The sequence below is a fragment of the Aegilops tauschii genome, chromosome 1 (genome assembly GCF_002575655.3).
Source record: "Aegilops tauschii subsp. strangulata cultivar AL8/78 chromosome 1, Aet v6.0, whole genome shotgun sequence".
Taxonomy (NCBI): domain Eukaryota; kingdom Viridiplantae; phylum Streptophyta; class Magnoliopsida; order Poales; family Poaceae; genus Aegilops; species Aegilops tauschii.
In genome coordinates, this window is record NC_053035.3 from 337,475,141 (window position 1) to 337,501,903 (window position 26,763).

At 43.6% G+C, this 26,763-nt stretch overlaps 3 protein-coding genes across 4 annotated transcripts; 2 read left to right on the forward strand and 1 right to left on the reverse strand.

Moving 5' to 3' along the window:
- The first annotated feature begins 32 nt into the window (after window positions 1-32).
- Window positions 33-7,563, forward strand: LOC109757875 (protein BONZAI 3). 2 transcript variants are annotated; one of them, XM_020316720.4, is made up of 16 exons: window positions 33-463; window positions 1,936-1,983; window positions 2,780-2,925; window positions 3,007-3,055; window positions 3,865-3,921; window positions 4,067-4,237; window positions 4,313-4,447; window positions 4,555-4,616; window positions 4,699-4,786; window positions 4,867-4,978; window positions 5,069-5,145; window positions 5,222-5,359; window positions 5,998-6,162; window positions 6,228-6,341; window positions 6,704-6,800; window positions 6,904-7,563. In XM_020316720.4, exons 1-16 carry the CDS (start codon window positions 299-301, stop codon window positions 7,050-7,052), a joined length of 1,773 nt encoding a protein of 590 aa, XP_020172309.1. In that variant the 5' UTR covers window positions 33-298; the 3' UTR covers window positions 7,053-7,563. The 2 variants fall into 2 exon arrangements, with proteins under 2 accessions (XP_020172309.1, XP_020172311.1); XM_020316722.4 differs by having other exon boundaries at window positions 83-463; window positions 6,907-7,563.
- A 3,065-nt stretch (window positions 7,564-10,628) lies between these two features.
- On the forward strand, window positions 10,629-17,947 carry LOC109757874 (RNA-binding protein BRN1). The gene is made up of 9 exons (XM_020316719.4): window positions 10,629-11,030; window positions 12,499-12,581; window positions 15,196-15,247; window positions 15,359-15,484; window positions 15,596-15,678; window positions 16,103-16,285; window positions 16,896-17,232; window positions 17,314-17,457; window positions 17,545-17,947. The coding sequence occupies exons 1-9, from the start codon at window positions 10,787-10,789 to the stop codon at window positions 17,673-17,675; spliced, it is 1,383 nt and encodes a 460-aa protein (XP_020172308.1). The 5' UTR covers window positions 10,629-10,786; the 3' UTR covers window positions 17,676-17,947.
- Window positions 17,948-19,232: 1,285 nt separating this feature from the next.
- Window positions 19,233-24,912, reverse strand: LOC109757873 (uncharacterized). The gene is made up of 5 exons (XM_020316718.4): window positions 24,439-24,912; window positions 21,993-22,102; window positions 21,495-21,866; window positions 20,070-20,817; window positions 19,233-19,614 (listed from the first exon to the last, which is right to left on the reverse strand). The coding sequence occupies exons 1-5, from the start codon at window positions 24,683-24,685 to the stop codon at window positions 19,541-19,543; spliced, it is 1,551 nt and encodes a 516-aa protein (XP_020172307.1). The 5' UTR covers window positions 24,686-24,912; the 3' UTR covers window positions 19,233-19,540.
- Between the last annotated feature and the right edge of the window lie 1,851 nt (window positions 24,913-26,763).

Genomic DNA, 26,763 nt, shown 5'->3' on the forward strand with positions numbered 1-26,763 from the left:
GGAGCTTTTTCCTTTTCGACGAAAATCATCACCAGCCAACTCACGCCAGCCTTCGGTTTCCTAAAATGGAACAGGGCAAGGCACAGGCGCGTGGGCCTCTTGGACCAAACCTCGCGCCCTCCGTCGCCCCTCTCGGCTCCCGACTCCTGTAGGCTGCGTATGCGAAGCGCCCTACAAATACGCTTGCTCCGCTGGAAGCCCAAGGCACGGGATTCGCGAACCCGCTCTCTGCCTCTCAACTCTCAGACAAGTCAACTCGTTTCAAACTTCTCCGGCGGCTCCAGGGCCGAGATCAGGGATGGGAGGCTGCTTCTCCGGCGACGTCCGCGGCGGCATGGAGGCCGTCGGCGGCGGCGGCGGCGGAGGCGCGCGGGGCCGCGGGCCGGCGGCGGCGGCGGGGCCGAACGAGGCGGTCGACCACTTCTTCCAGGGCCAGGCGCTGCGCCTCTACACACCTCTCGAGGTACGCTCGCTCCCCTCCCCTCCACGGGAAACCCTAGCCAGTGTCCAGTCCAGCGCTGCTCGCTAGTCGCGGAGACTTTCCCAGAATGGTATGGTTCGCGGATTCGTGGTCAGCATTGGAGCGGGGGTTTTTTGGGGTGAGGAAGGAATTTGGGGGCCGTCGCGAATCGCGATCGGCTCTGGCGACCGGAATTTGGTGGGCTTTCGCTGTCAAGTGAGGTGGATTTCGGGTGTCATTGTTTGTTTATTCTTGTAAATAAATGTGCTCCGCTGTCACAACGTACAGATGTTTCGATTATTGCCACCAAACCCCTCGGCATTGCAATTGTCGCTTTGATTTTGGTTTGGATGATTGGATCCCACATTTTTTTTATCTGCAAGAGCACCTCGCTTTGCGCCAATTTTTTAATGCGCACAATTTAGGGGGCTTTTACTCGAGAGTTTGGGTTTGAGGCGGGTTTTGTGAAATGCCGGCGCTCGGCTCTGAATTGGGATTCTGTTTTGGGGATATTCTGTAGGCTGGTCTGCGTCCACGAAGATTGCTCGGTGCTATCGTGTGACGTGTCCTTTATACTCTTATAAGTTCTCATCGAAGTACTTGGGAAATTCCTCTTTGTCAGAGTCAACTCGGATGCACTGTGTTCCCTACGTTTTTTTTTGTTTTTGCATCAACTGCATGCGTGCAATTATATTCGTTACACTTTTTATTTACAAAACGGCATACGAGTTCCCAGTGACCTGCTTGTGCAAAAAATAAGATCCTGACGGAATTGACGAAGTAATGTTTTTCAGTTTCCACATGCGGTTCCTCAATTGGTGATCACATATAATTTGATGGACTGGTCTCTGGAATTATTTTTTTAATATTGATTAATGTTTTGACGCTGGAGTATTTTCTGGAAGTGAGTCAGGAATGATCAAAGATATTTTAGGTCGAAGTGGGTGGTGGACATCAATCGTTTGCTTTAAAAATGGAACCATGTTGTGCAGAGAGTCGCACTAACGTTCACACACTGGACGATGAACTTTATGTCCTACATACTACCAAACAATTTATTTTATTTTATTAAGATTTACTCAATCTATTTCAATTAAAAGAAGTTGTTCAGACAATATAATACCATGTCTTCGAATTCTCAAGGATCTAAGGATGTGCTTGCAGTGAGTTGTGCGCCACCTATGTATCATGATTTGTGATGATTTGTGACAATGGGTACAGGAAATGTGTGGTCTCTTGTTTCATATTTTAGAGTTCATCTGTTAGAACATTTATAATGTTTCCAATGCATGTTCAAGGATACCATATGCTTGGATATGTTCAAGCCAGCGATAATGTAGAACTAGTTTGGTGTATGTCGGTGCTGCATGCTAATATGTTCTCAACTAGCCAATAGTAAAAATAAATAAAAAACCGATAGTGGATGTCAATATGATCTGCCTTGATTGACATGTCGCCATCTTCCTGCATTGCAGCTATCCTTTTCAGCTTCCAAGTTGAGAAATATGGATGCTCTTTCTAAGGTAAAAACTACCATGCATTTCGATCTGTACATATATTTATATTCCCTTTCCTGTAGTGCATCTTACTGTACCCTAACTTAAAAAGTGAAGTTAAACCCTGTTGAAACTGAGGTAGATGCTGCTCAATGTTGGGGCTTTTTGCTAAAAAATGTCAAGTTTAAAACAAAGAAAACTATATGTTATTATGTATGAACAGGTGCAGAATTGTGATTCTGTATCCACATGTCATTTGTTTACCCTCTTATTGTACCGTTCCACCTTTTCTAGAGCCAAAATAAGTGTACATGAACAATATTTGAAGTTTTAAATTGGCATTGATTCTCCTTGTTCTATGATCAAAGTTGTGATACATAAGGAAAATAGAAATAAATTTCTATTTTGGCCCTATAAGTTATATGTAAAGAACAACAATGCAAGCTGAAGCTAATATTCAGTTTTAGCTAACAACAAGATGGCTTACATTTTGAATAGCTGAAACATGAAACCACCATCCCGGAAAGCAGCATGCTCATTTTCAAGATATGTTGCTGTTTTTGTCAGTTTATTTTGATATCTGTTTGTACATCAAAGATTATTGCATTGCCAATCTATTCATATTCAATCATTGTGTTTAAGTATGTTTCCTTTGCACCAGCTACACTAGAAACATGCATCGTACTGTCAAAACTTTCATTGTAGTGTACAAAATCTTTTACAACAAAGTGTGTAACAGAAAATTATGGTGCTTAATTCTGCTTGGTTGCTTTTCTTGTGTATGTGTATGTATCCTCCTCAGCTATAACTCTGCTTGGTGCAGAGTGATCCTATGTTGGTGGTTTACACAAAAATGGATGGAAGGCTAGAAGAGATCGGCCGCACTGAAGTGATATTGAATTCACTGGAACCATTGTGGATCACAAAAGCTATGATAAATTACCAATTTGAGATTGTGCAACCGCTCGTGTAAGTTTATAAAACTATATACATACTGATTACTTGTAGAAAGCTCATACTTACTGCTACCTCTTTTTGGGCTCATGATAGGTTCAGGATATATGACGTTGACACAAAGTACCATAACACACCACTGAAGGTATATTCTGTGCCCTTAATTCATGTTTTTGCTTCACCCAAATTCAGTTTGAGTGCTTAATATCTGTGTAGCCATGCTTCAAATCAAGACACGCTTTCTTGTTTTATTTCGCTGTTCTTTGTTATTTTCTTATGGCTACATTTAGTGTTTCAATTTTCTATAACCTTTCCTGCTAATATAAAATAATAATTTTTGAGAAGAGGTTTGTGGTCAGTACAAGACAAGGCAGTCATGCAGGAGAAAAGGGCCACTATGTTAAAACATAGTGAAGGTGCCAAGTAAAGTGGTGAAGAACTTCAGTCCAATGTTTTCTACCAAAAAGTACTACAGGATGATGCATATTTGCTCATCAAAGAGTTAACCCTCCTAAACTAATGGACTGAGTAACTGTGTTAGACATATAGTAGCCAGATTGCATGTTTAGGGCCTCATTCTTTTTTCCTCACACATGTAGCATGCTAGCTGTTGTTTGTTTGCTCATTTTTTCGCCCTGCATAATGTAACATCGGGTCAAAAGATGGAAGGTATGAAAATTTACATAAATATTGTGCACATACAGTCAATGAGTGCTCAAAACAAGCGGCAGAATTTTCACAGTTATCAATATTTGGTCAAAATAATCTGGGTGATGAGGTGATGGTAGAGTTGTCTTAACAGTTTCATTGCGCAGAAAATAATTATAAGTTTGCTGTGGGCTATCTTCTACCTTCAGTGACTCACACAAGACAGCAACATTATAGCCTGCTTAGAATTTATAGTCTATTACTTTATATGCAACTATAGAAGCCTGAATCATTTGTGTTATGCAGACGTTGAACTTGGCTCAGCAAGATTTTCTAGGGGAAGCATTCTGCAATTTATCTGAGGTTGTGCAAAATCAGTTATACGATACAGTACAATGCATAATCTAGCTGCAGTATATAATTTCTCTAAATAAATGCAAATGAAGAAGAGAGACACACAAATGCACTCTCCTGATATTTATTTTGCACCCCTTTGCTCTTTTCACAGATTGTCACAAAGTTCAACCATAGCCTGACTTTGAACCTCCGAAATGGTTCTGGACATGCCCTTCAGGGCACAGTGACAGTACATGCGGAAGAAACTGCTTCATCAAGGATGGCAGTTGATATGCAATTCCACTGCCTGAATCTGGATAACAAAGACACGTTCTCCAAAAGTGTATGGATAACTTCCTTGGTAGTTATAAGGTGGCAAATTAATTGCAGATCTAAATAAATGGTTTTTATTGTGCAGGATCCCTTCTTGAGAGTATCAAGACTCTCAGAAAGTGCTGTTGCCATTCCTATATGTAAAACAGAAGTGATCAAGAACAATTTAAACCCTGTTTGGAGGCCTATAACACTGACATCACAGCAGTACAGTAGCAAGGCAAGTAACATTTTTCTAGTATATGATTTTTGTGTCGGACTTGTTTAACACATGTGTAATTCAAGGTTAATCTAAGTTTTTTCTTCTAATATGTGACTTTATTTCAGGATGACCCACTGCTAGTTGAGTGTTTTGATTTTGATGCCAGTGGCAACCACGAACTTATTGGGTAGGTTGGGTGAGGAAGTATTCTGGCATCTTTTGGCATTGATCCCAAGTTTAATTATCTTTGTTATTTTTCTGACAAATAGGTCTCTCCAGACAACTATCGCTCAGCTTGAAAATCTATATAACTCAAAGGCTGGAGCAAATTTTTACAGCCATAAGGGACAAAAGAAGGTTAGATTTCAACTATATGACACAATAATTAACAAAAAATTACTCCATCTAACCTCTCGACGTAACCAATCTGTGTTCAGTTGAAAGGACAGTTGTTCTTGGATAAGTTCCAGGAAAAAGTTCAACATACTTTCTTGGACTATATTTCCAGTGGGTTTGAGCTCAATTTTATGGTGGCTGTAGATTTTACTGGTTAGTTCTAATTTTGAGCTTCAATGGTTTATCTGTAGCTCTGTCAATCATTTGTGGCTTATGTGTGGTTACTATTCCATGTGTTTCCAGCTTCAAATGGTGACCCTCGCGTACCACAATCTTTGCACTACATTGACCCCTCTGGCAGACCAAACTCATACCAGCAGGTTTCGAATTTTCTGACGTTGCTAGGATATTCTTTAAACTGAAAGCCTTCTCACTGAACCATTTGATGTATACCAGGCAATTCTAGGGGTAAGCGAAGTTCTACAGTTTTATGACAATGATAGACGATTCCCTGCATGGGGTTTTGGTGCAAAGATACCACGAGGATCTGTATCCCACTGTTTCAACTTGAATGCAAGCACCAATGACTGTGAGGTGAGATTAATGCCTGATGAGCTACTGCCAATTTTATTTTATTAGTTTTTGACAATGGATGATATAAAAAAGAAACATTCCCCTATAAACCAACTCTTGGACATTTGTGTATTTTAAGCTATGAGCTTTGTTTCTTTCCTTGGTTTGCTTTTGCAGTAGTAGTATTAACTGAACAACTAATGCTTCACACATGAGAATGTAGTGCTACAAACCCAAATTGTGTTCAGCTGCATCTCCTGCTTTTGGCTTCCTTACAAATGTTAGTGTGCAGATATTGATGACTAAGAAATTAGATTCCTGTTGGACTCATGAATCTCATTAGTTACAAAATAGTGATATGGCTTTATCATACTTGCACTGTCTCATCCTCTTTAATTACTTATATTTTCTCTTAACGTCTCTTTTAGTAGTCACAAATGTCATCTATTGGCATGGCAAATATAGTGCTACAAATGATGTGTGGTATTGTTCCTGAAAGGTTGCCGAATGTTGCCAAAAAATAAGAGCAACCTATAGAATAACTGATGGTATTTATATTGCTTAGATCAGTTTTTCGGATCTTTATATTTACCCGCTGATGGCACCTAGATTTCTTACACCGCAGTTGATGTTTAGAGATTTTTCTGTTCCTATCACAGGTAGTTGGAGTTGAAGGCATCATGTCAGCGTACTCTTCTACTCTTTACAGCGTTTCTCTCGCGGGGCCAACCTTGTTTGGGCCAGTGATCAGCAAAGCTGCAGAAATTGCCAGCCATTCTGTGCAATATGGAAACAACAAATATTTTGTCCTGCTCATTATCACGGTATGTAATATATATCCTCATGTGACCTCTGTTCAAAAATTTTACCCGAGCATTGTTGTATGCAGGATGGAGTTATCACCGACCAGCAAGAAACAAAAGATTCTATTGTAAGGGCATCAGATTTGCCATTGTCGATTCTCATCGTGGGAGTCGGGAATGCCGATTTCACTCAAATGAGGGTAAATCATTTACTGAATACGTGATAAATATTTCATCCCCTGAACATTTTTCTTATCATCTCGGTCTTGAATGATCTGCATGCTGCGCCTTGGCATCTGGCTATTTCTTAGTAGCTTTAGTTTTGGTCCGGCAGTTTGTCGCTGCACTTGTTAATTGCATCTGTAGTGCCATGCGTCCAACGAAGCCGCAGGCATGCACTTGCACCTACCAGAAAGTTTGCTCTAGTTACCACATGCAGTTTGCCTGATAATCAAAGGCCGCCGGGACCGGAACATGCTGCTCTCTGATCTTTATTTTTGTCACCACAGCAACATGAAGTAGCAGTAACATCTTATCTGGCAATTTTCTTTGGCTTTGTCAGATCCTGGATGCGGACTTCGGTAAGCGGCTTGAAAGCTCAACAGGCAGGGTTGCGACGCGCGACATCGTCCAGTTCGTCCCCATGAGGGAAGTCCAAGGTCAGTATCGGCTTCGCATTCTGTTACCATCAACTTACTCCAGCTCTTTGCTCATAGTACCACCGCCGAAACAAGCGTGACCGATGATCGATGATTTTATCAGCAGGTGGGCAGGTCACCGTTGTCCAGAGCCTGCTGGAGGAGCTGCCTGGGCAGTTCCTGGAGTACATGCGCACCCGGGACATCAAGCCGCGACCGCCCCAGCACGCCTCAGCGCCGCCAGCCTACCCCCCTCCTCCTCCCCAGCTGTGAAGGAACCCCGCCGGGCCCGCACCCCACACAAGCTGGTCTGCGCGTACGTACCAGCTGGCAATTGTATAGATTCTGCCGTCTATCTGTCTGACTAACTCCCGTCGCCTCCGCTCTCCACATCCTACGTTAGGTACTGAACCCCGTAGATAGCTTTTCCGCCCAGGTTTAGAACGTCGCTGCAAATACTACGCATGAAAAATGAGATACCTCCTTGTGTTTTTTCTCGCTGAACTGCTGCTATGTTGGCCACTTTGTCACCGACAAGGAATTATCTCCTAGGCGACCCATCTTGTTATTGTGTACATTTGCTTAAGGTTTTGCTTTATCTATGGTACGCAATTCATGGGTCGGCTATCAATGGTCGCCTGTTGGCTGTTGCTGGAGAAGATGAAGGAGAAAAATTCCAGGAGGCTTAGTATGACATTTGTTAAGCAGAGACATACTATAATGTATCCAAGACTCGTCTCTTTTGTCTAATGATCTTCAATCTTTTCCTTGGTGAAACAAGAAATCATTTTATTCAAATGAAATTCCTCCTAGTCTCAGGCAGAGATATAAGGCCGGTTTTACTTTTTCTCCTAAAATACCACTTGTCCATGAAATCTTTGCATGCTCGTAGCACACTCGATCTATTCCAGAGTCAATATTCTTTTCTTAAGGTTAGTAGTGTCATCTAGTATGTTATGCAATTTTTTTCATGGGCTGGCATTGGCTATCCAGTAGTCGCATGTAGCTGGAGACAATGAAGGAGAAATCGCGCAAGGGTTTTGGTATTATCCTTGAAGCAGAAACATAATGTACACTCCCATAGTTCCATTGATGCGGAATTAATAGGGAGGGAGTGAAATTAGTCAACTTAACTCATCATTTTCAAAGCGTCTGTCTTTCCCTTGCTGAAACAAAAGCCAACTTCGTGCAACAAAGCTCTTGGTTTCTCGTAGGGCCGGGCGGAGATAATAACGCGGGAAATGAGCCGAGCCGTTGTATCCTAACGTGGGCGGAGGTCCAACGATCTGGCTATTTTTCTAAGATAACAAAAGAGCACACAACTGCGATAAAGGTGATTGCTTCCGAGAGAAAAAAAAAAGCAATCACACATGCTTAGTTGTATTCCAGCCTCCAGGAGGAGTAGGCTAATTAGTTATAGTGATTAGCTCAGTGGGTGCTGCAGAACGGAATGTAGCAGCATCAAATCGGTGGTGGTGGTTATGAGTTGACCGTGCCTGCTATGGCTCGCACCAGTTGCTGGCCAACCGGCATGGCATGGCATGCGGCATGTGGCCGCACTGGACGCCAGCCTAGCGCTGGCGGGCACATGCTGGTACTCCGCAGTCCGGAACAATTACCGGTGAGCCCGCCAGGCGCCAGCCGATCCATCCAGCGCCGCCCTGTCTTTGTCCCGCCGCGCCCGCCGGAGTAGTAGTATATCTCTCTCTCCCTTCCTTCGTTTGGCCCTTTCCCAACAACTGGAATGCGCTGGCCTCCTCCGTGCGATTAGTGCCTTGTCTCTCCCTCTCTCTCCCGCGCGCGCCAAGTTAAACTCGATTGTTATCGCAGAGGGGGTTTTCGCTGGCGTCGAGCGTGCTGCGTGTCATGATGAACTTTACTCGGACATTCTTTCTATCATCGAAATGCCGGCTTTTATGCTACTACCTCTGCATTGAACTGCAAAAAACGTCTTATTTTTTGATACAGAGGAGCACCTGCCTGGTCGTATTCGCGCTTTCCCGAGCACGAGAAGGGAAGCTTGGATCGAAGCGAGAGTGACGTGCTGGAACATCCTCTATGCCAACGGCAAAACAGATCGAACAAGTGTGTGTAGCTCTTCCTCTTCATCCTCTATGACAGTAATGCCCGGGGCAGTAACGCCCAGGAACATTTCAGGCAACTCCGCAGCCTGCTAGACATCACTGTCTTTTCCTTTTCTCAACACATGCCAAAGCGACCCACAAAATGATCATTCCGATTGATAGGCACAGCATCACCATGGCATGCATGTCGCTTTTCTCTTTCTTTTTCTGGTTGATTGATGAAAGAGAAGGTTCCCCTCTCTTTTCTTTTCCTTTTGCAATTTTATTTGTGCTTCCCAGAAGATCTTCCTTTCCTGTATTATTGATTTATCATCAGAACAAATATGGATACTAGTATTTCTGTAGAATATTTATCTGCTAATAACGTTGAGGAGTATCTTTAATTTGCACCACACATTGACCTTTCATTGGGCAACTGACCCTGCACCTGCAGGGAGTGCTCAGCAAGATTGGTGCGCCTAGCAATTTGTTCTTTTTCCCTGAATACACCCGACACCATTCATGTGCAGCTGCCATTTTTATCAGATGGATCACGAATTCCCTTTCTCGAAAAAAAGAGGGATTAAGAAGAAGAGAGAGGGTGACATGCCAGCTCCCCCGTAGGAGGACTGAGAGGGATAGTTCCAATTGGCGCGCTTCTGCCTTTCAGTAGCCTGCCTGTCCTTGTCCATGCCTCCATAATCCCGTTGCATTGCATGGTTGGTGAGTTACTTTCACTGCCACCTTCAAGCAAGCAAAAACAAAACATGGGGACGATCGTTAGAGGGAAAGATCCCAAAAATGCATGTACGAGCACGTACCCCCTCCGTCCACAAATATAAAATATTTCAATTTTCTTTTGATTTGGACATATAAATACATATTTTAGTGTGTTTGTTCATTCATTTCATTTCAGTCCGTATGTGGTCCATATAAAAATATTCAAAACATCATATATTTCTGAAGGGAGGGAGTAACATTTTTTTTGAGACTGGGCAATTTTTTTTTTTTTGAGACTGGGAGGGAGTAACATTTTAACAACTAGCTGGGAGGGGAGCGGCTGTCACTACAATTTGTTAGTCATTTACCTTTATTTTTTGCGGGCAAGCCGTTTTACCTTTATATCAACATAAATATTGTAGTATGTGCATCAATCCACACTCTTTTTTCTTGTCGAGATTTTGACATGTTTGCAAGCATCACATCGTTTGAGATGTGAAGATTTTCTCACATTTTCTGCGAAAGAACTTTGAAAGTTTCTCAATTGTATCTGAATTTTACACGAGCTGACCTTGCTTGAACTTATTACCGAGCGGCGTGCCACTCGGTCGCCCCACATAAATCATCTTGACTTTGCTTCCATGTTAAACTAGTATAAGAAACATCATTTTCATTAAAAACAGCTTAATTAGATACACGTTAACCCTCTCATAGACAAGGAAAACACCATCAATAAAATTTCAAAAAAAAAGAGAAATGAGAGCATGCAAGCAAAACCGTTGGGACAAAAGAAGGGGGGAGCGAGGACGGGGCGTCGACCCGTTGGCTGTGCAGCTGAGGTTGCTGCCAGCCCACCCGAGTTCGAGTCCCGGCACGGACGCGCGGTGCTCACGGAGTTTCTCCTATAAAAAAAAGCCAACGAGGGTTAGCCCTTGGGTTGGTCTTATTTTTTTTAAAAAAAAGGAGGAGCTGAGAAAAAAAAAGGGGGAGGGAGGTGGGAATCACACCACCTTGTCTTCCCTGTCCCTCACTGCCACCATACCATATCCATTGCTCCCTCCCCCCTCTCTCCTGTCCTAATTCACTACGCCGCTATTTATTTTACTATTAATTGCCCCGACTGCGTCTCCGTCCCCGCCCCCTCCGCCGTCGCCACCCCAAATTCCCACGCAAACCCTAAGCCAGCCAGCCAGCTAGCTCGGCAGCCCAGCCCAGCCCAGCCCAATGGCGGAGGACGCCGGCGACAGGGACCAGCAGCAGCAGCAGCAGCCCGCCGCGGCCGCGGGGCCCGGAGCAGGGCATGCCTGCGGGGAGGACGGCGGCGGCAGGGACGAGAGCTCCGTCAAGCTCTTCGTCGGCCAGGTGCCCAAGCTCATGACCGAGGCCGAGCTGGCCGCCATGTTCCGCGACGTCGCCGTCGTCGACGAGGTCACCGTCATCCGCGACAAGGCCACCAAGGCGTCCCGAGGTCCGGATCCGTACGCCCCCGCCCCGCCGGATTTCCCCCCCTTGCAATGCCGTTCCCTGCGTGCTTTGCCTCTCTATTGGTTTCCCTGGGTCGGGATCTGGGCGCGGTTCCCGTTTGCTTGCGGTTTTTCCTGCTCCTCCCGCCCGCGGCGGCTCCGCTGTGCTCTCTGTCTGTGCTCTGCTGGTGGCTGGCAATGCCGCCCGGCCATTTGAGCTGCCTGATTTCTGCTTCTCCCGGCTGAAACTTCTCGCGCTCTGCTGGGAATTGGGCTTCTGCCGTGCCGATTTAGGCGCAATTCTCGCTGCTCGTGGGGAATTTTGTGCAAGGGGAGGGCTGCGTTGAATTGCTAGCTTCTGCTATGGTGTGAACTCCCTGCGGAGAAAAGTCAAAGCGGTTGCCCAAGTCTGCTTTATCCCGCGTTTTCCATTTTGATGTTCTCAACTTCTCATCTCGTATGTAGGAGCTCCGAGCTGCATCAGATTCTCTGCTTCTCGGCCGCTCGAGCTCGGATTTTGTGCTGAATCAGTGGGGTTTTACCCATGCCAGTAAAAAATGTTGGAATTTAGTGTTGCTCGCAAGCGTTGGGTCTGAACTCCGAATTTCATTTTTCTGGTGTCGGATTGGTAAATTTTCTTGTCTGGAGAAGATTAGTTTTTCTTGACACTTGAACTTTGTTGCTTCTCGCGTGCGTGCGTGCGCGTGTGTTTTTCGATCATGGGATGTGAAATTAAACGTTTGGTCATGGTTAAATTTTTAGATGGACTTGAGCTCGAATTTAAGCTGGCAGATTGGACCACATATATAAGCTGTCCTTGTTAGTACATATTCATTTTCAACCAATAGCTGGACGAAGGTGTGTCTTCCCTGTACGTGCGATAGGCTGGAATTTAGGACCAGTGGAATTGTAATGTGTTTGTTGCCGTTTCGGTGGATTTCAGAATTCGATTGGTCCCATCAAGGAATTTACCTTCGCGTTGCATTTTGAGGTTTTGCTCTGGATTTTTTTTGGGCTATTTACCTTGCATTTCCCTACTATGAGATCATGATTCAAGATGATGAAATCTGATGGTAACTATTTAGAACTTCCTTTTCTAAAAACTATTTAGAACTTGTCCTAGGAGATACTTTCCTATACCATGGGGAATCTGTGCTTCTTCGATTTGATTGGTTTGAATTATATCTGTACTTGTTACTAGGGATTGATTGTTTTACATTTGTTCTCCCAGGAGTAGTTAGATGTGAACGTCATAAAATAAGATGTTTTCCTGCATATGCAAAATCACAATCCTGTTTGCGACTTGCTACGATATTACACTGGCGTTTTCATATGAAAGACTTTGTTGGTATTGGTGTCCCAGTAGGTTTTAGTTGTATCTTGTGTTCTGTTTTTGCTCGACTGTAGTCTCTAAATGGCTATCCTCATGATGTTTTAGTTTGATCTTGATATACAGCATACTGTACATTGCAGGTTGCTGCTTCCTGATCTGCCCATCAAGGGAGGAGGCTGACAAGGCAGTGAATGCATATCACAACAAACGCACGCTTCCTGGGGTATGCAGACACAACCCTTCTTGTTTCACGTGTATCTGCCTGGGTAACTTGGGTTTCACGTGTATCTGCCTGGGTAACTTGGGTATAATTTAACCAACTGATGCATCTAAAGGGTTCTTTCTGGATCTGTTGTTGTTGGGAGCTCTTGCATGTTGGGTACTCTTGGCAGTGGATGAACCAGGAATGGAGTGCATGTCTACGCTGGTCTAGTTAGGGTTAAGTTTTAAGTGAATACTTAGTGAGAGATTCCCAGGAAGTTGGCTCATTGTTGGTGATCTGTAAAAAAATCCTACTGACCATTGTCGCTATATTTGCATTTAAGATAGCCATTTTGAGTTTGCCTATTTGGCCCAAATGATCCTGCGTATAGACTATGATGTAGAAGAATGATTTGTCTGACTTACATTCAAGATTTTGGTTAACTGATGAATTACTGTCAGCAAAATCGTCCATGCCCACACTTGACCAACTGATGGATTGCTAGTACAGTTGATCTAACTTATTAATTTGGCACTTTTTTTTAGTTTGGTCTTAGAAAAAAAGTTGGTCCAGGTGTGTCCTTAATCCTTATCTGGTCAAGGCAAACTGTGTTAATGTCTACGTGGAATGCATGTCATCATCCGTTATGCTAGCCGTAGATTCAGTACAGTAGTGCAGACGAAAGTGTTTCAAATATTTTATGAATCACTTCAGTTGTTGTTACTGCTCCAAATTGCTCTGTTGGCACCTCTAGTTCCAGGAGCTATGGCACAGTTAGACCCTACTGCTTGAAACTGTAGTGTATGATTGTATAAAGAGAGAATTCCTTATTTGGCCCTTTCTTAAAATTTGGTTCCCTTTTTGACCCTAGTAAAAAAAATCTTCCTGTTTTGACACTCAAAACTTCATTTTGTTCCCTCTATGACATTTCCGTCATTTTTGGCAACTAACACCGTTAAATGCAACATGAAAGGTCTGTTTTACCCCTGATGTATTTTGTGACCAAAATTATGACTCGCAAGTCAGAAGCAACGGTGGCGGTGGCACGTGGACAGAATGCCTCGAAGCATTGGAGTTGCAACAAAATTATATTACAAGATTGTACTGAGAAACTCATATTAATAAGAACCGGTGCAGAAACATGTATGTATAAGCAGTACACACAGGCACAACAATCTCACGGTTTCTCACTTCACGCACAGCACACAGAAGAGATCCATCTCAATTTCTCTCTTTGCACAAAATGCACACATCACATCACATCACGCACACACAGCAAGCACACTCAAGACTCAAGCATGGAAAGCACGCATCCACGGCAACCCAGCTAGCACGCCCATCACTGAGGCACGGCAAGCACGTGCATCATGTAGGAAGCCGGCCAAGCACTCACTCGGGCAGGGCACACGGCCAGGGGAAGCTGGTCGGGCAAGGCGGGAAGGCGCAACGTGGTCGTCCAGCTGGCTGCGGAAGATGGCCAGCGACGGTCGCTCCTCATCACCGCGACGCCCCTGCCACCAATGGACCTCCGGCGCCGCGACTTTCCCTGCACAGCGCCGCCTCCCGTCCTTCACTGCTTGGCGCCCTCCGCCTCCCCACAATGGCCGCCCTCCACCGCGCCATCCGTAGCAGCGTTGGGGCCGCGCCCTCCTCCATGCCTCGCGCCGCCGCTGTGTGCCTCGCACCGCGCGGTAGGGTTAGGGCTCGGGGAGAAGGAAGGGGAATCGGGAGAGAAGGGGTCTCGGCAGAGAAGTGAATCGGGAGAGGATGTGTACGGTTTGGTCAAACTAGATTTTTCTGTTTTTTTTCAGCGTGCTAAAGGAGGGGTAAATAAGACTTTTCAAGTTGCATTTGACGGTTTTAACAGCAAAAAGTGACGGAAGTGTCATGGAAGGAATAAAATGAATTTGTGGTGTCAAAAAGGGAAAAATAAAAATCTTCGGGCCAAATAGGGAACCAGATTTTAAGGAAGGGCCAAATAAGGAATTCTCTCTTGTATAAACCCCTACCACTCAGAAACTTCCATCCAATTTTCCACCCCTTCCGCGTGGAAGTCGTTGACAGGTCAGAAAGGTTAAAGATCTGATGATTCTGATCTAACCCTGCTATTCCCATTTGCAACCCTAGAATATGAAGGATGTTACATTGTTGTACATGACTGGTATCAGGTGGATTTCTGTCAGACTTATCTTTTCTTGTAGAATTGATGTAGCTGATCAGATCTAAAACCTTGTAGCCAGGAATCTTTGATATGTACGATTTTGGATAAATTGAGAGAGCAGGTGGCTAAGCTTAGCTAAGAGTGATGCAACTGCGGTCCTAATTATGATATTTTAGACCATGTTGGCTGGTAGATATGGAAAGGGCAGCCCAATGGCTTAGTAGTAGTTCTTTTGGTGATCACAGGTTTTCTTTTGGGGCTGTTTCGGCACCAATCCGTTTCAGGGTTATATGAATGTGAATAAATTGTCTATATCTACTTCAGAAAGACGTGACACATTCTTATCATGATCAATGAGCATAACTAACATCTTTGCATATTCACCGAACATCAATACAATTTTGCAAGGGCTGCTGTTACTTCTCTCTGAATGTCATTAACATTTCTTCCCATTTTGTCTGTGTTTGGAATCAGGCCCCAAGTCCATTGCAAGTAAAATATGCCGATGGAGAGTTGGAAAGGCTGGGTATGAGGCTTTCTAAAATTATTTCATTCACAAGCAAACTTGTGTATCAATTATTGATTGAATTTTGTTTTGTTTCTCATTGTGCTGACATGTCTTCACCGTTACTTCCAGAGCACAAACTTTTCATCGGAATGCTCCCCAAAAATGTAACAGATGCTGAAATGACTGATTTATTTTCACAATATGGAAATATCAAAGATTTGCAGATTTTGAGAGGTTCACAACAGACGAGCAAAGGTAAAAATTTTCTTGTGGGACCAGTTGATTTTCTTATGACTTGAAATGAACATTACTTTTCTTCTACACTTGCTTGTACATTTAGTTGCTTACCAACTGTGGGTGTTGCAGCCGGCTGTGCCTTTCTGAAGTATGAAACAAAAGAGCAGGCTGTGGCAGCTATCGAAGCTCTAAATGGGAAGCACAAAATAGAGGTTTGTGAAAACATAAGGACTCAAAGCAATTGCAGTTCTCTTTAGTCAAATTCAAAATCACTTGCAGTGCACAAAGAGAGGGAGGGGAGAGGAAAGTTCTTATATATGCAGCAAAAGTTTTAATATATCCAGATCAAATCAACCATAGATGAGTGCAGAAATTGCTTTGCCCACATGTGTGGTGGATTCTGCTGACCTATTTGATCTGAACATTCTTGATCTCTTATACAAGTAATGGGAACCAGGCTTACAAAAACAGGAACTATCCAGTTTATTTGCTACATTTTCAGTTGAACAAAAATATAATGGTTGGAAATTGGAATCTTGCACAATATCATGCACATTTGTATTAGTTATTTCCCTTTCTTCAGCAACTTCATGATTCGTAAAATATACCCTGACATGCCTTGATCTTTTTTGTCAGGGTTCAAGTGTACCTTTGGTTGTAAAATGGGCTGACACAGAAAAGGAAAGGCAGGCTCGAAAAGCACAAAAGGCTCAATTTCCGCCGTCTAATATGTCAAATGCAAATGCCATGCAACAGAGTTCATTATTTGGTGCCTTACAGATGGGATATGTGCCTCCATATAATGGATTTGGCTACCAGGTGAATTTATGATACTGAAACCTTAAGCTTATTGTGACCATACAATAAAAGGCTATTCCTATAATCTTGAGCTTATTCTTAGAATAGATTTTCAGTTTGCTGAAAGAAATGACTGTTCAAGAGCATGTTTTGAGGAAAGTGGAAATGTTTGTTTTCACCTTTCGCTATTCATGTTGTTCTATGTCTATAACCTTTGTATAGTTGTTGCACATGTACTGTTGCAAACGATAACAGAAAAGGCATTGTTTTGAACTGCTGCGATTTCCTATCTTTCTTTAAAAAAATTGAATAGGAGGTTGAAACCCCCGGCCTCTGCATCATTGTGATGCACATAGCCATCTTTATTAAAGTTGATGTAAGGCAACAAAGCCAAAACATAACAGATAGAGTACCAAACATGGACAACTACATCAGAACCATTACAAGATATAATTTTAACACCAATGACCTATCTTTCTTAATGTGCTAGTACTGTTAAGCAAGGTCCAAAATGGCTTGAATCAATGGCATGCTAATGCTCTATGACCTTTGATTAGTGCCCGCCACACTAGCCCTGAATATGATACACCTTGTGTTGTGGTATATAACTCTCAGTTATTGATATGTGCAGCCACAAGGAACCTATGGGCTTATGCAGTACCCTTTATCTCCGATGCAAAATCAAGCAGGCTTCCAGAATATGGTTCAGCCTGTCAATCAAGGAAGCTCAATACGGGGTGTTAATTCTGAACTATCCCCTAATTCAGTTGCTAGGTCATTCAATTCAATGCAGTTGGGCAGCCCTTATCCAGCTGGGCCTGGTATGCAGTATCCTGGGTCATATCCTGGTGGTGGCATCAATAGTCGTCCTTACATGAATTCTCTTAATTCAGTTAAAGTTCCGAATGCAAATGCTACATCTCCCACATCTTCAAGTACCAGCAGCAACACTGGTCCTCAGCTAGAGGGTTTGTCTCCTTTAATATAGTCATTCCATTTTTCATTTCTTCTCAGGTATGTTTTACAGATGATGTGTATCATGTGCACAGGTCCTCCTGGAGCCAACTTGTTTATCTATCACATCCCGCAAGAATTCGGCGACCAAGATCTAGCAAATGCATTTCAGAGTTTTGGTAGAGTATTGAGTGCCAAAGTGTTTGTAGACAAAACGACCGGTGCTAGTAAATGCTTCGGTAACTAATTCTTCCTCCTAGCTGGATTTCTTAGGACTGGCATCATAACGGCATGATTTTTGTTAATTCGTTCCTGGCTGGATGCAGGTTTTGTAAGCTACGATTCTCCTGCTCCTGCGCAGGCAGCCATAAGTATGATGAATGGGTTCCAATTAGGTGGTAAAAAGCTGAAAGTACAACTCAAGAGAGACAACAGCAAGCACAATAAACTTTATTGACAGCGCCCAGTCGATACCCTCCAATACGATCAGGAAAAACCGGTACATATGTGTCGCACAATTGATCGTTTGTCCCATTGTTTCTTCTGGCGTCCACCATGTGTCGTCGTCGGTGGGGGCTTGTGTATCTTGGCTCAATTCAATTCAACATTCTTGAAAACTGCTAAAGTGTGTATTTCGTCACAGCATAGTTGTAGCATCTGTACCATCAGATTCAGACCCATTGTACATCAGACATTGATTTATTCAATTGCTCCCTTTTTTCTACTGAATTCCGCTTGTTTTCCTCCACTTTTGACGTGCCCTAGTGTCTTGATGAATTTTTGTCTGTGAATGGCCCCTTTTCGTATGCTGTATGGGATGGAGTGGCTTCTTGAAGTATCATGAGCCTTCCTTTAGGATGAGCTGATCGTACCTCTTGTATGTGTCACTTAAGTGATTTCTCCCCAGATACAATCATGTTGGTTTGTCTTTGTGGTTCTTTTGATCGCGTAAACTCTGTCAGAGCTTGCGGACGAGTGCCAGTATTGCAATTCTCAGTATGTCTATAACATTTCTGATGAAGCACGATCGTCGTATTCACACTAAACCACATCAAGAACATATTACTCCTAGGCTAAATTAGCTCAATCGCGAGGAGTAGATCGTCATTTCACACTAAACCACCTCAAGAACATATTACTACTAGGCTAAATTAGCTCGATTGCGAGGAGTAGGGCGTTTTGGAGGACGGGCTCCATGGAGCCTGTTATTTTAATTCAAAAATAAACTCAGTTTTAAAATTTCTGAAAATAAACATACACATTTACAAGGATGTAATGTATATGTGTGTAAAATTTGATGATGAAATACACTGAATTGTGAGCTGGAAAAAAAATCATGGACTTCATGTGCTAAGAAGGCACAAAGTTTTTCCTTTTTTGCAGCTCTCATTTTAATGTATTTCAACATGAAGTTTTACACATGTATACATTATGTCTCTGGCATATGTGAATTTTTCCAGAATTTTTTGAAACATAAAAGTATGAATTCGCCCTACATGGAGCTCAAGTTCCATTTAGCATTGTCGGGCTGCGAGTCATTTACATCCAGTCGACTTTAAAGTGGCTGTTCTGAACCACTCAGTCACAACTGCAGCTCCATCGACACAGTTTCACAAAGTTGGTGCTTCACCTGAAATGAAGCTCACATTCACGCTCCTTTGCACCGACCATATGCTATTGCCGGTCATGCGAAAGAAATTAAAAAAAAAAACACATTTTCAGACACAAATTTCCTAGATCCCAAGTGAAATTTGGAAACATGCTCAGATGAATCCCAGCCGGCCAAAAATGGCTTGCCTGGAAATCCCTGCAACGGCCATCAGGGGTTTGGAACCCTGGTTTGTCAGAATGATCATGTAGGGTGCCAAATTCAAGGCGCAATGTGTCGTCAAAACACATCATCACACCTTCTAATGCTCAGGTTTACTATTCGGGATAATCATCGAGAATCTATCGGTCCACGCAAAATTTGAACCCCTGAGAATTTGAACCAGAGGCAACCGCTATACGCTGATATCAAACAGTATAAACTTTTATACTGGATTCCATCATCTTTTGTTCACCACTGCACAGCAAGACTGGGCAAAACATGTGCAACGACACTGAAGGGCCCGCCGCCTCTGGCTTTGACCACTATACACAGAGATGCCCAGTTGCCTGCCTTATACCCCAACACCAGTATTTACATGCTATAACAAACACCCCCTGCTCATAGGGTGCGCAGTTTTTCACGCCTAATGCGACCTCCTGAAAACAGCATGCTAGCTCTTGAAGGCTTTTTATTATTATTTTGGACTGCCTTCAGCATGCTAGCCAGCTCTGTCATGGTAGACCCGCCAGCAAGCACAGTAGGATCGCAAGTGCCCATTGACAGGAATGCCTTCGGGTGGCAAATGCTGTAATAACAAAACAGCGGATGGTAAGTAGCAGGAGAGGATATGCTAGTTTACATGACAGGTAGGTATCAGGATGTATAATTGGATAGTTTACACATGACAACACAGATAGCAGGATGAAAAATTTCCTAGCATGAATAAAAAATTTGAAACAGAGAACAAAGATGATACTATTAGCTTTTTTTAGAAAAGGATTAAGCTACTAGCTAGTCTCATAAGTACCGCTGACATAGCAGTGCAGTTTACATGGACTCGTATAGCATCACAGTACACCAAATCATTTTAGTAAATCACTCAAATTGCAGTGACAAGCATAAAAACTGATCGCTGAGGTCTGCATGGAATAAAACTGCTATTCTGTAGAATAATCTACCAACTCCAAGCCTTGATAAATGTTGATTGATATTAGCAATGTCTGGCAGCTGCGGAAATGAGAGAAGAGAGAAAAGACTCACATGTGTTGGGAGCAGGGGCCACAGCTGGCACTTGAGCAGGATGATGCGCATGAGCAAGAGACACTGTATGCAGCGGGGGCTTCACATTTGCTGGAGATGGAGCAGGGGAACTATGGTGCCTGTTGGGAATATTTGTAGAGTGACGAGCAGAAGGTGATGGACTGATAGAAGATGGTGACACTGCATGAGGCATGGTGGGAGGGGAAGCATAATGATGATTCCTAACTACTGGCTCAGCCGCTGGGGCCACAGGAGCCTTATTTTTTGGCTTATTGGTGTATCCATATGAATAACCAGATGGGGATGGAGATCTATATTTGGGCTGTTCCACAGGAGGATGTACAGGTGCAGGAGATGGAGGCAAATGCCTAATTACTTCATGACTACGGTGGTGGCTATGGTGGTGGTGATGGTGGTGGTGGTGGTGGTGGTGGTGGTGGTGATGATTATGGTGGTGACGGCGATGATCTTCATGAGTCATGGGTGCGGGGCTTGGTGCATCACTATCACTCCCGCTGTGCAAAGAATGCCGCAGATACGACGAAAGACTTATCTGCTTTACTTTGCCAAATACAGTGTGATTTAGTCCCAAGTTTCCTGAAGATGAATTAGCAATCGTTTGTGCCAACTGCTTCATTCTTGGAGGGGAAGGCTGGTGATTCCCAACTTCTAGAATAATGGAGGACCGAACAACTGTTGGAGGAGCAACCGTTGAACCTTCCAAATTTGTCAATTTGATATAGAGGATCTGCAAAGCATGTGAACAGGGGATCAAGTAAAAAACAAAAGTAACATATAATACACTTCACATATTATGACCTTGGAAGATCACGCTTCCCCGTCCAACATTTTGGAACGTTCAACAAAATAAGAGTCTTAGGGCAAGTATGGAGTTCCAAGTTACGATCTCTACCCATACTGTCGTACTGCTATTGAGTATTGATTGCTGTGTTAGATCATTTATATTGCATATAAGTATGTTCTTTTCGTTCTTAATATTTAACCCTACAAAAATAGGAAAATGGAAAGGAAAAAAATCCCATATGTGTTTCTTGCATGTTCGCCCATACGGCCATACATGTATACAAAAACACAATATTCCTGGTGTACTTTGTCCCTAGCAGAGAAACTACTCAGAGGACATGGAGTTCAGGTACATGAGTATAAAATGAATTTTATGTGGTCATGTACATGGTTGTTCTGCTTTTGCATACACATGCGGACGCAGGAATCGAAACAAGACAAATAACAAGAAGCAAGCATTCCTTTCAAAAAGAAAAAGAAAAAACCAAGCATCCAACCTTTCAGATTTGGTTCTACAGCAATTTGGTGGTGACAAGTGTGTAAAACTAAACTAACATGACATGGTAGTTATTGCTAGAATGGAAAATATTAAATAGAACTCAACCAGAGGCTAGCACCAACCTCATTGGTATCGAGAAGTAGTCCTGCCCTCATTTGGTCTTTCAACTCATTTGTTTTATCCTGTACCTTGTCGATTGGGAAATTCAGAGTGAAGTTGAAAGATGCATAAGGCTTCTGCACAAGAAAAGCAGCTTGCGGAGGGATAATGGTTATTCCTCCAGGGAACTTAAGCACCTCGAAGAATGATGAGTTCCCAAACAGCGACTCTGTCAATTGGAGTGTTGACTGCTGTACAACCAAGGACATGAAATGAGACCTAAGAATGCTCAACCATGTTGATGACATAGTTGAGTATTTTGGATAAGGCACAACGCTGAAGATGACATTTGTCCAGTTTGATGCACCTGATGGTTGTAGAAAATTTACAGCAACCTGTACAATCATTTAGGAATCAGGAATTGCGTTGACAGATTGTGGGGCACACAGTAGATGACAGGAAGAAGATTCGCAAAAAAAAAACATGAAGTAAATAAATAAAGTGAAGCATTTCTGCCTTACAGTAGAGTTAGGGATGCCAATTTCCTCATAGATGTCAAACTCAAGCTTAGGTATACTTTCATTCAACTCTGACACCGTCTTTTGTAGCATAAAGCTTGCCACTATATCAGCTGCAAAAAGAGGAGTACTTCAATTGTCAAATATTCTCAATAATGTCATGCTGAAATATTTATTTTAGAGCTCAACAGAAAAGATCACAACACACGAGTTCTCAAGAAGTCAAAATGGGAATCATTAGTGAAGTAAACAAGTAAAAGAGACAGACATTGCCTCAACTGAGCGGACATGAGTATTAAACTATTAATGATTGTTAAAGGTCATGGGCATGTTTGGTTCCCATCCACACTTTGCCACACTTCTGTGCCACAAGTGTGGCAAACTGTGGCACCGTTTGGTTACAGCCACAAGTGTGGCACTCCACACTTTTTTAGTCACATACCTCACTTGCCATAGACTCGGTTGCTAGCCAACTTTTGCCATAAGTGTGGCGACCAATTTGGCCACCACAAAAACTGTGGCATGCCGCACTTGTGGCACAATAGTGTGACTAAATGTGGAGGCCAACCAAACATGCCCCATATTTGTAAATAAGATTCAAGGCATTTTTTCTCCTAGCCCCATCATGTGGATGCAAATGTAGAAGGACCATGTTCCATTTTTTCTACTTTTGTGTGATCAAAGCTACTTAGACAGGTTTCACACAATATCTAGTATCATAACTAAGACCTTGCTATTTGTTGGATGCCCTAGGTGTTCGTTTCATTTATAAATTGGTATTCTTAAAACTGATAATACCCTTTCTTGCATATAGCAACCCAATTATTTCAATGTTTCAATCTATTTCCCTGATTCCCTGAAAGATTAGAGCTCACTGTAGACAAAATTATGCATACAGCCATACACTGAACTAGCGAACTCACACTTCCGTGCATTGACCATACTCTCCTCAAAGGTTCTTTACATCAAAATTATATCTCCAAGAGCTGACATAATCACTTCCATCAGTTCAATATAGCTACCACCATTCCGTATATGAAGGGAAACTTATTTCTAACATCAACTTCTAATGCCACCATTTTATAAACTTTCGCCTTTTCTATCACGGCAGTTTTTGTTAAGGCATGGAAACTTCAGGCATCACTATTTTATAAGTAATCTTTTTTCCAGGAAGCACTTTTTGTCGAGTCTTCTAACGTCACCATTACGTAAAGTATTGACTCTTCTACCACGGCAAGTTTTGTTGGGACCTCATGACATAACCCGTCATTAAACTGTTGTCTTTTCTTGCACAATTTTTTTATTTGGACTTTATAACATCACCATTGAAAAAGGAGTTCCTTATCTATCGCAGCTTTTTGTCGTGAACAAGTCTATTCGGCAAAGCATTGACGTTTTCACGGCAACTTTTGTCATGATCTTGGAAGTCTAACGTTATCTATTGATCTAATCTATCCAAAAGGTGTTGCCTTTCTTTTATGGCAATTTTTGTCGGGATATTATCTCACCGGCCCATGAAACGTTGCCGTTTCTTAAACTGAAAATCGTGTCAGGATGTCATAACATCGATACATAACTATTCGGTAAAATCTTGTATTTCTATGCAGTTGCCATGATCTTCTAATGTGACCTTTCAATAATTTTTTGGCAAGAACTAGGATCTATAAAACGATGTTTTCATGAACAACAAATACCATAGATAGCCAACAAGGCCCATTTTTAGTTCTCCTACCGCTAGCTCAAGCATATATCAATACCCAGATCTTCAATACACAAAAAACTCCCACTGCGGCATGTACTAAGAAAATGGGTTTATTCTTTTCCTCCACCATAGTTCTAGAGGCAATACAATAAGAGAATACACCACAACTGATTTTAAACCTTTGTAAGCTAACATTAATAACTAAATGCACGCATCGTTCACACATTGAGCTCCACTGTAACGAAGAAAAAAAAATCACAAATATGCACCAGAAACTCCCCTAGAAGCGCCACCATGAGCACCCTAAAAAAATTGTTTGCTTTCCAGATAGGGAAAAAAAACTGAGTGAACACAATGTGGCAACTCAGCGGCCATCCAGGCTGGCCGAAATTGGCACAAAGAAGGTCTGGTGGTTTGGCCGGCATTTCCTATCATGTTTACCGGCAAGAATAGCACCTAGTAGATAACTGTGTTATACCGTATGTATCCGAATTTGGGCTGGCAGAAGCTAATAAAAACATGTATTGAAGAAAAAAGGAAACAGATAAAAGAACTACCAGATGCAAGTATTTTGGTTCATATTTACTCTCAGAGGCGCAAACTTTGCTTGAATCACTCGCGAATCTCCAAAGTCTAGTCGCTGATTTAGTCACTACTCGTGGCGTTGGCGTCCACACAACGAGATCGATTTAAAAACTAAGCAATTTAAAAACTGAAGGTGGCCGAGATCTCGCAATGCGAGCTGACCTGCGAGCGCGTCCCCCGGGGGATCCGGCGGCCCCGCTCGGCGGCCGCGGTGGCGCCCGGCGAAGGGCGGCAGCCAGAACAGGGCGGAGAGGAGCACGGCGGCGCCGAGAAGGAGCGCGGCCACGCATTGCGGCCGCACGGACCGGCGGCATCCGCTGCAGCTTCTTCCTCTTCTTCTTCCTTCTCCTCCTCCCTCCGCCGCCGCCCCCGGCGGCTGCTCCCGCTGCCCCCCGGCCGCCTTTCCCATGGCGCGCGCCCTCACGCATCACCGCCCGCCACCATTGCCGCCGGGTGGAGCAGAGCAGGGGCGGGGACGGGACCCACGTGAGGCTGGCTAGGGTTTGGGCTTGTGGCGTCGCCGCGTATGCTACACAGCACAGCAGAGCAGTGCGGCGCGCACGGGTGAGGACTGAGGAGGTGGGGTGGTGGTGGAGTGGAAATGGTGGGAGAGAGAGAGGCTGCGTGCGCGTGCGTGCGAGGACAAGGGGTGATGGCCTGGCCGCTGCATTTATTGCGCAGTCTGCTGACAGCGTAAATAATTTTAGCTTGTCACTATTAGTGATAAATAAAATCCTTATATGTTTTCTTAAACAAAATTACAACTTTAAGGAAAACGTTTCTAATCCATCAGTTGACGATGCCACAAGTGTTGTCCGTCTTTGCCACGCGTCCCCGTGCATTCTCCACGTAGCACGCGTCGAATCATCCAGGAGCCACCTTCATTTCTAGGAGAATATCCGGTGCTACCGAGGCCTATGTGCTACCGTGATACGGACTCATGTGCCGTCGGATTCTCAGATTGGATGGCTCCTAAGAACTCTGCAAACATTTGCAAAAAAGCCTTTTAGGAGTCCGAAAATTGAGCATAGATCCAGCAGATACAACAGCTTCCAGATGTCGTTCGATTTGAGAATCCGACGGCCCAGGAGCCTGTATCACAGTAGCACCTGGGCCTCGGTAGCACCAAACATTCTCCTATTTACTCTCTTTCCCTCATCTATCATGATTAGACTCGTTTTTTTATGATTCACGCGCCACAAGCTTTTTGCCGTCGTGCGCAACAAGGGAATATCACCATGGATGCAAGCCGTCGTCGCTATTCTAATGTTGCAAGTACCTCCCTGCATCGCTGGCGTGCTCCCCTTTTCTTCTCATTATCCCTTCCACATCTAGTCAGCGGAGCTCACCATGCCACTACTACGAGGGAAGACAACTGTGCTGTAAGAACATCCACTGCGGCTTGTGTCGATGTTGCAGGTTGACTCGTCGTTCGCCATGGATTGATGCAAGCCTCCCCACCAGTGTTGCAAGGCGGCACTCGGTGTTGGAAGGTCGGAGGGGGGACATTTGGCGTGTTGTTCACTGTTGCGATAGTGCGTCAATGATGTGTGCTAGGAGCCCCTCTGTGTTTGCAAGGTGTTCCGCGTGATGACGACACTCGGCGTTGCAAGGTGTGGGGCTCACCGACATGTTATCTATTGCTTTGCAGATGGTGTGTCGGTGGTCCGGGGGTCGGCACGTGCCTTTGCTACTGCGAGTGACAACCGGTACTGCTGGCCAATAAGGGAAAGCGCTATTGTGGGGCATCATTGGGAGTTGGACGATGATACTGAGTGGGTCGATGGCTGTGTTGTAATGATGGTGTTGCGAGGGACGCTGCTAGTAGTGATAGGCGTTGGGATTTCCCCGAAGAGGAAGGGTGATGCAGTATAGTAGTAGATAGTATTCCCTCAGTTAAGAACCAAGGGTTATCGAACCAATAAGAGACGCCACACAAAACCTATAAGTAGTACCTACACACAAAGCAAATACTTGCACCCAATGCGGGCAAGAGGGTTGTCAATCCACTTGTACTCGTTAATTGCAAGGATTAAGTCTGATAGTGTTAGATAGATGAATAAAAAGGAAAATAAAAGTGATAAAATTGCCGCAAGTATTTTTAGGGTTTTAGTAAATATAAAGTGAATGGACCCGGGGCCCATAGCATTCACTAGAGGCATCTCTCCCATGAGCATAATACAGTGGGTAGACAAATTACTGTTGGGCAATTGATAGAAAACGCATAATTATGACGATATCCATAGCATGATCAATATATAGGCATTACATCCGAGACAAGTAGACCGACGTCCATCTGCATCTATAACTATTACTCCACCCCTCGACCGCTATCTAGCATGCATCTTAAGGTATTAAGTTCATAACAAACAGAGTAATGCTTGAAGCATGATGACATAATGTAGACAAAGCAAGAGCAATTAATATTATCGAGCCCCATCATTTTACCCCTAGTAGCAACAATATAGATACGTACCTTGCAACTCC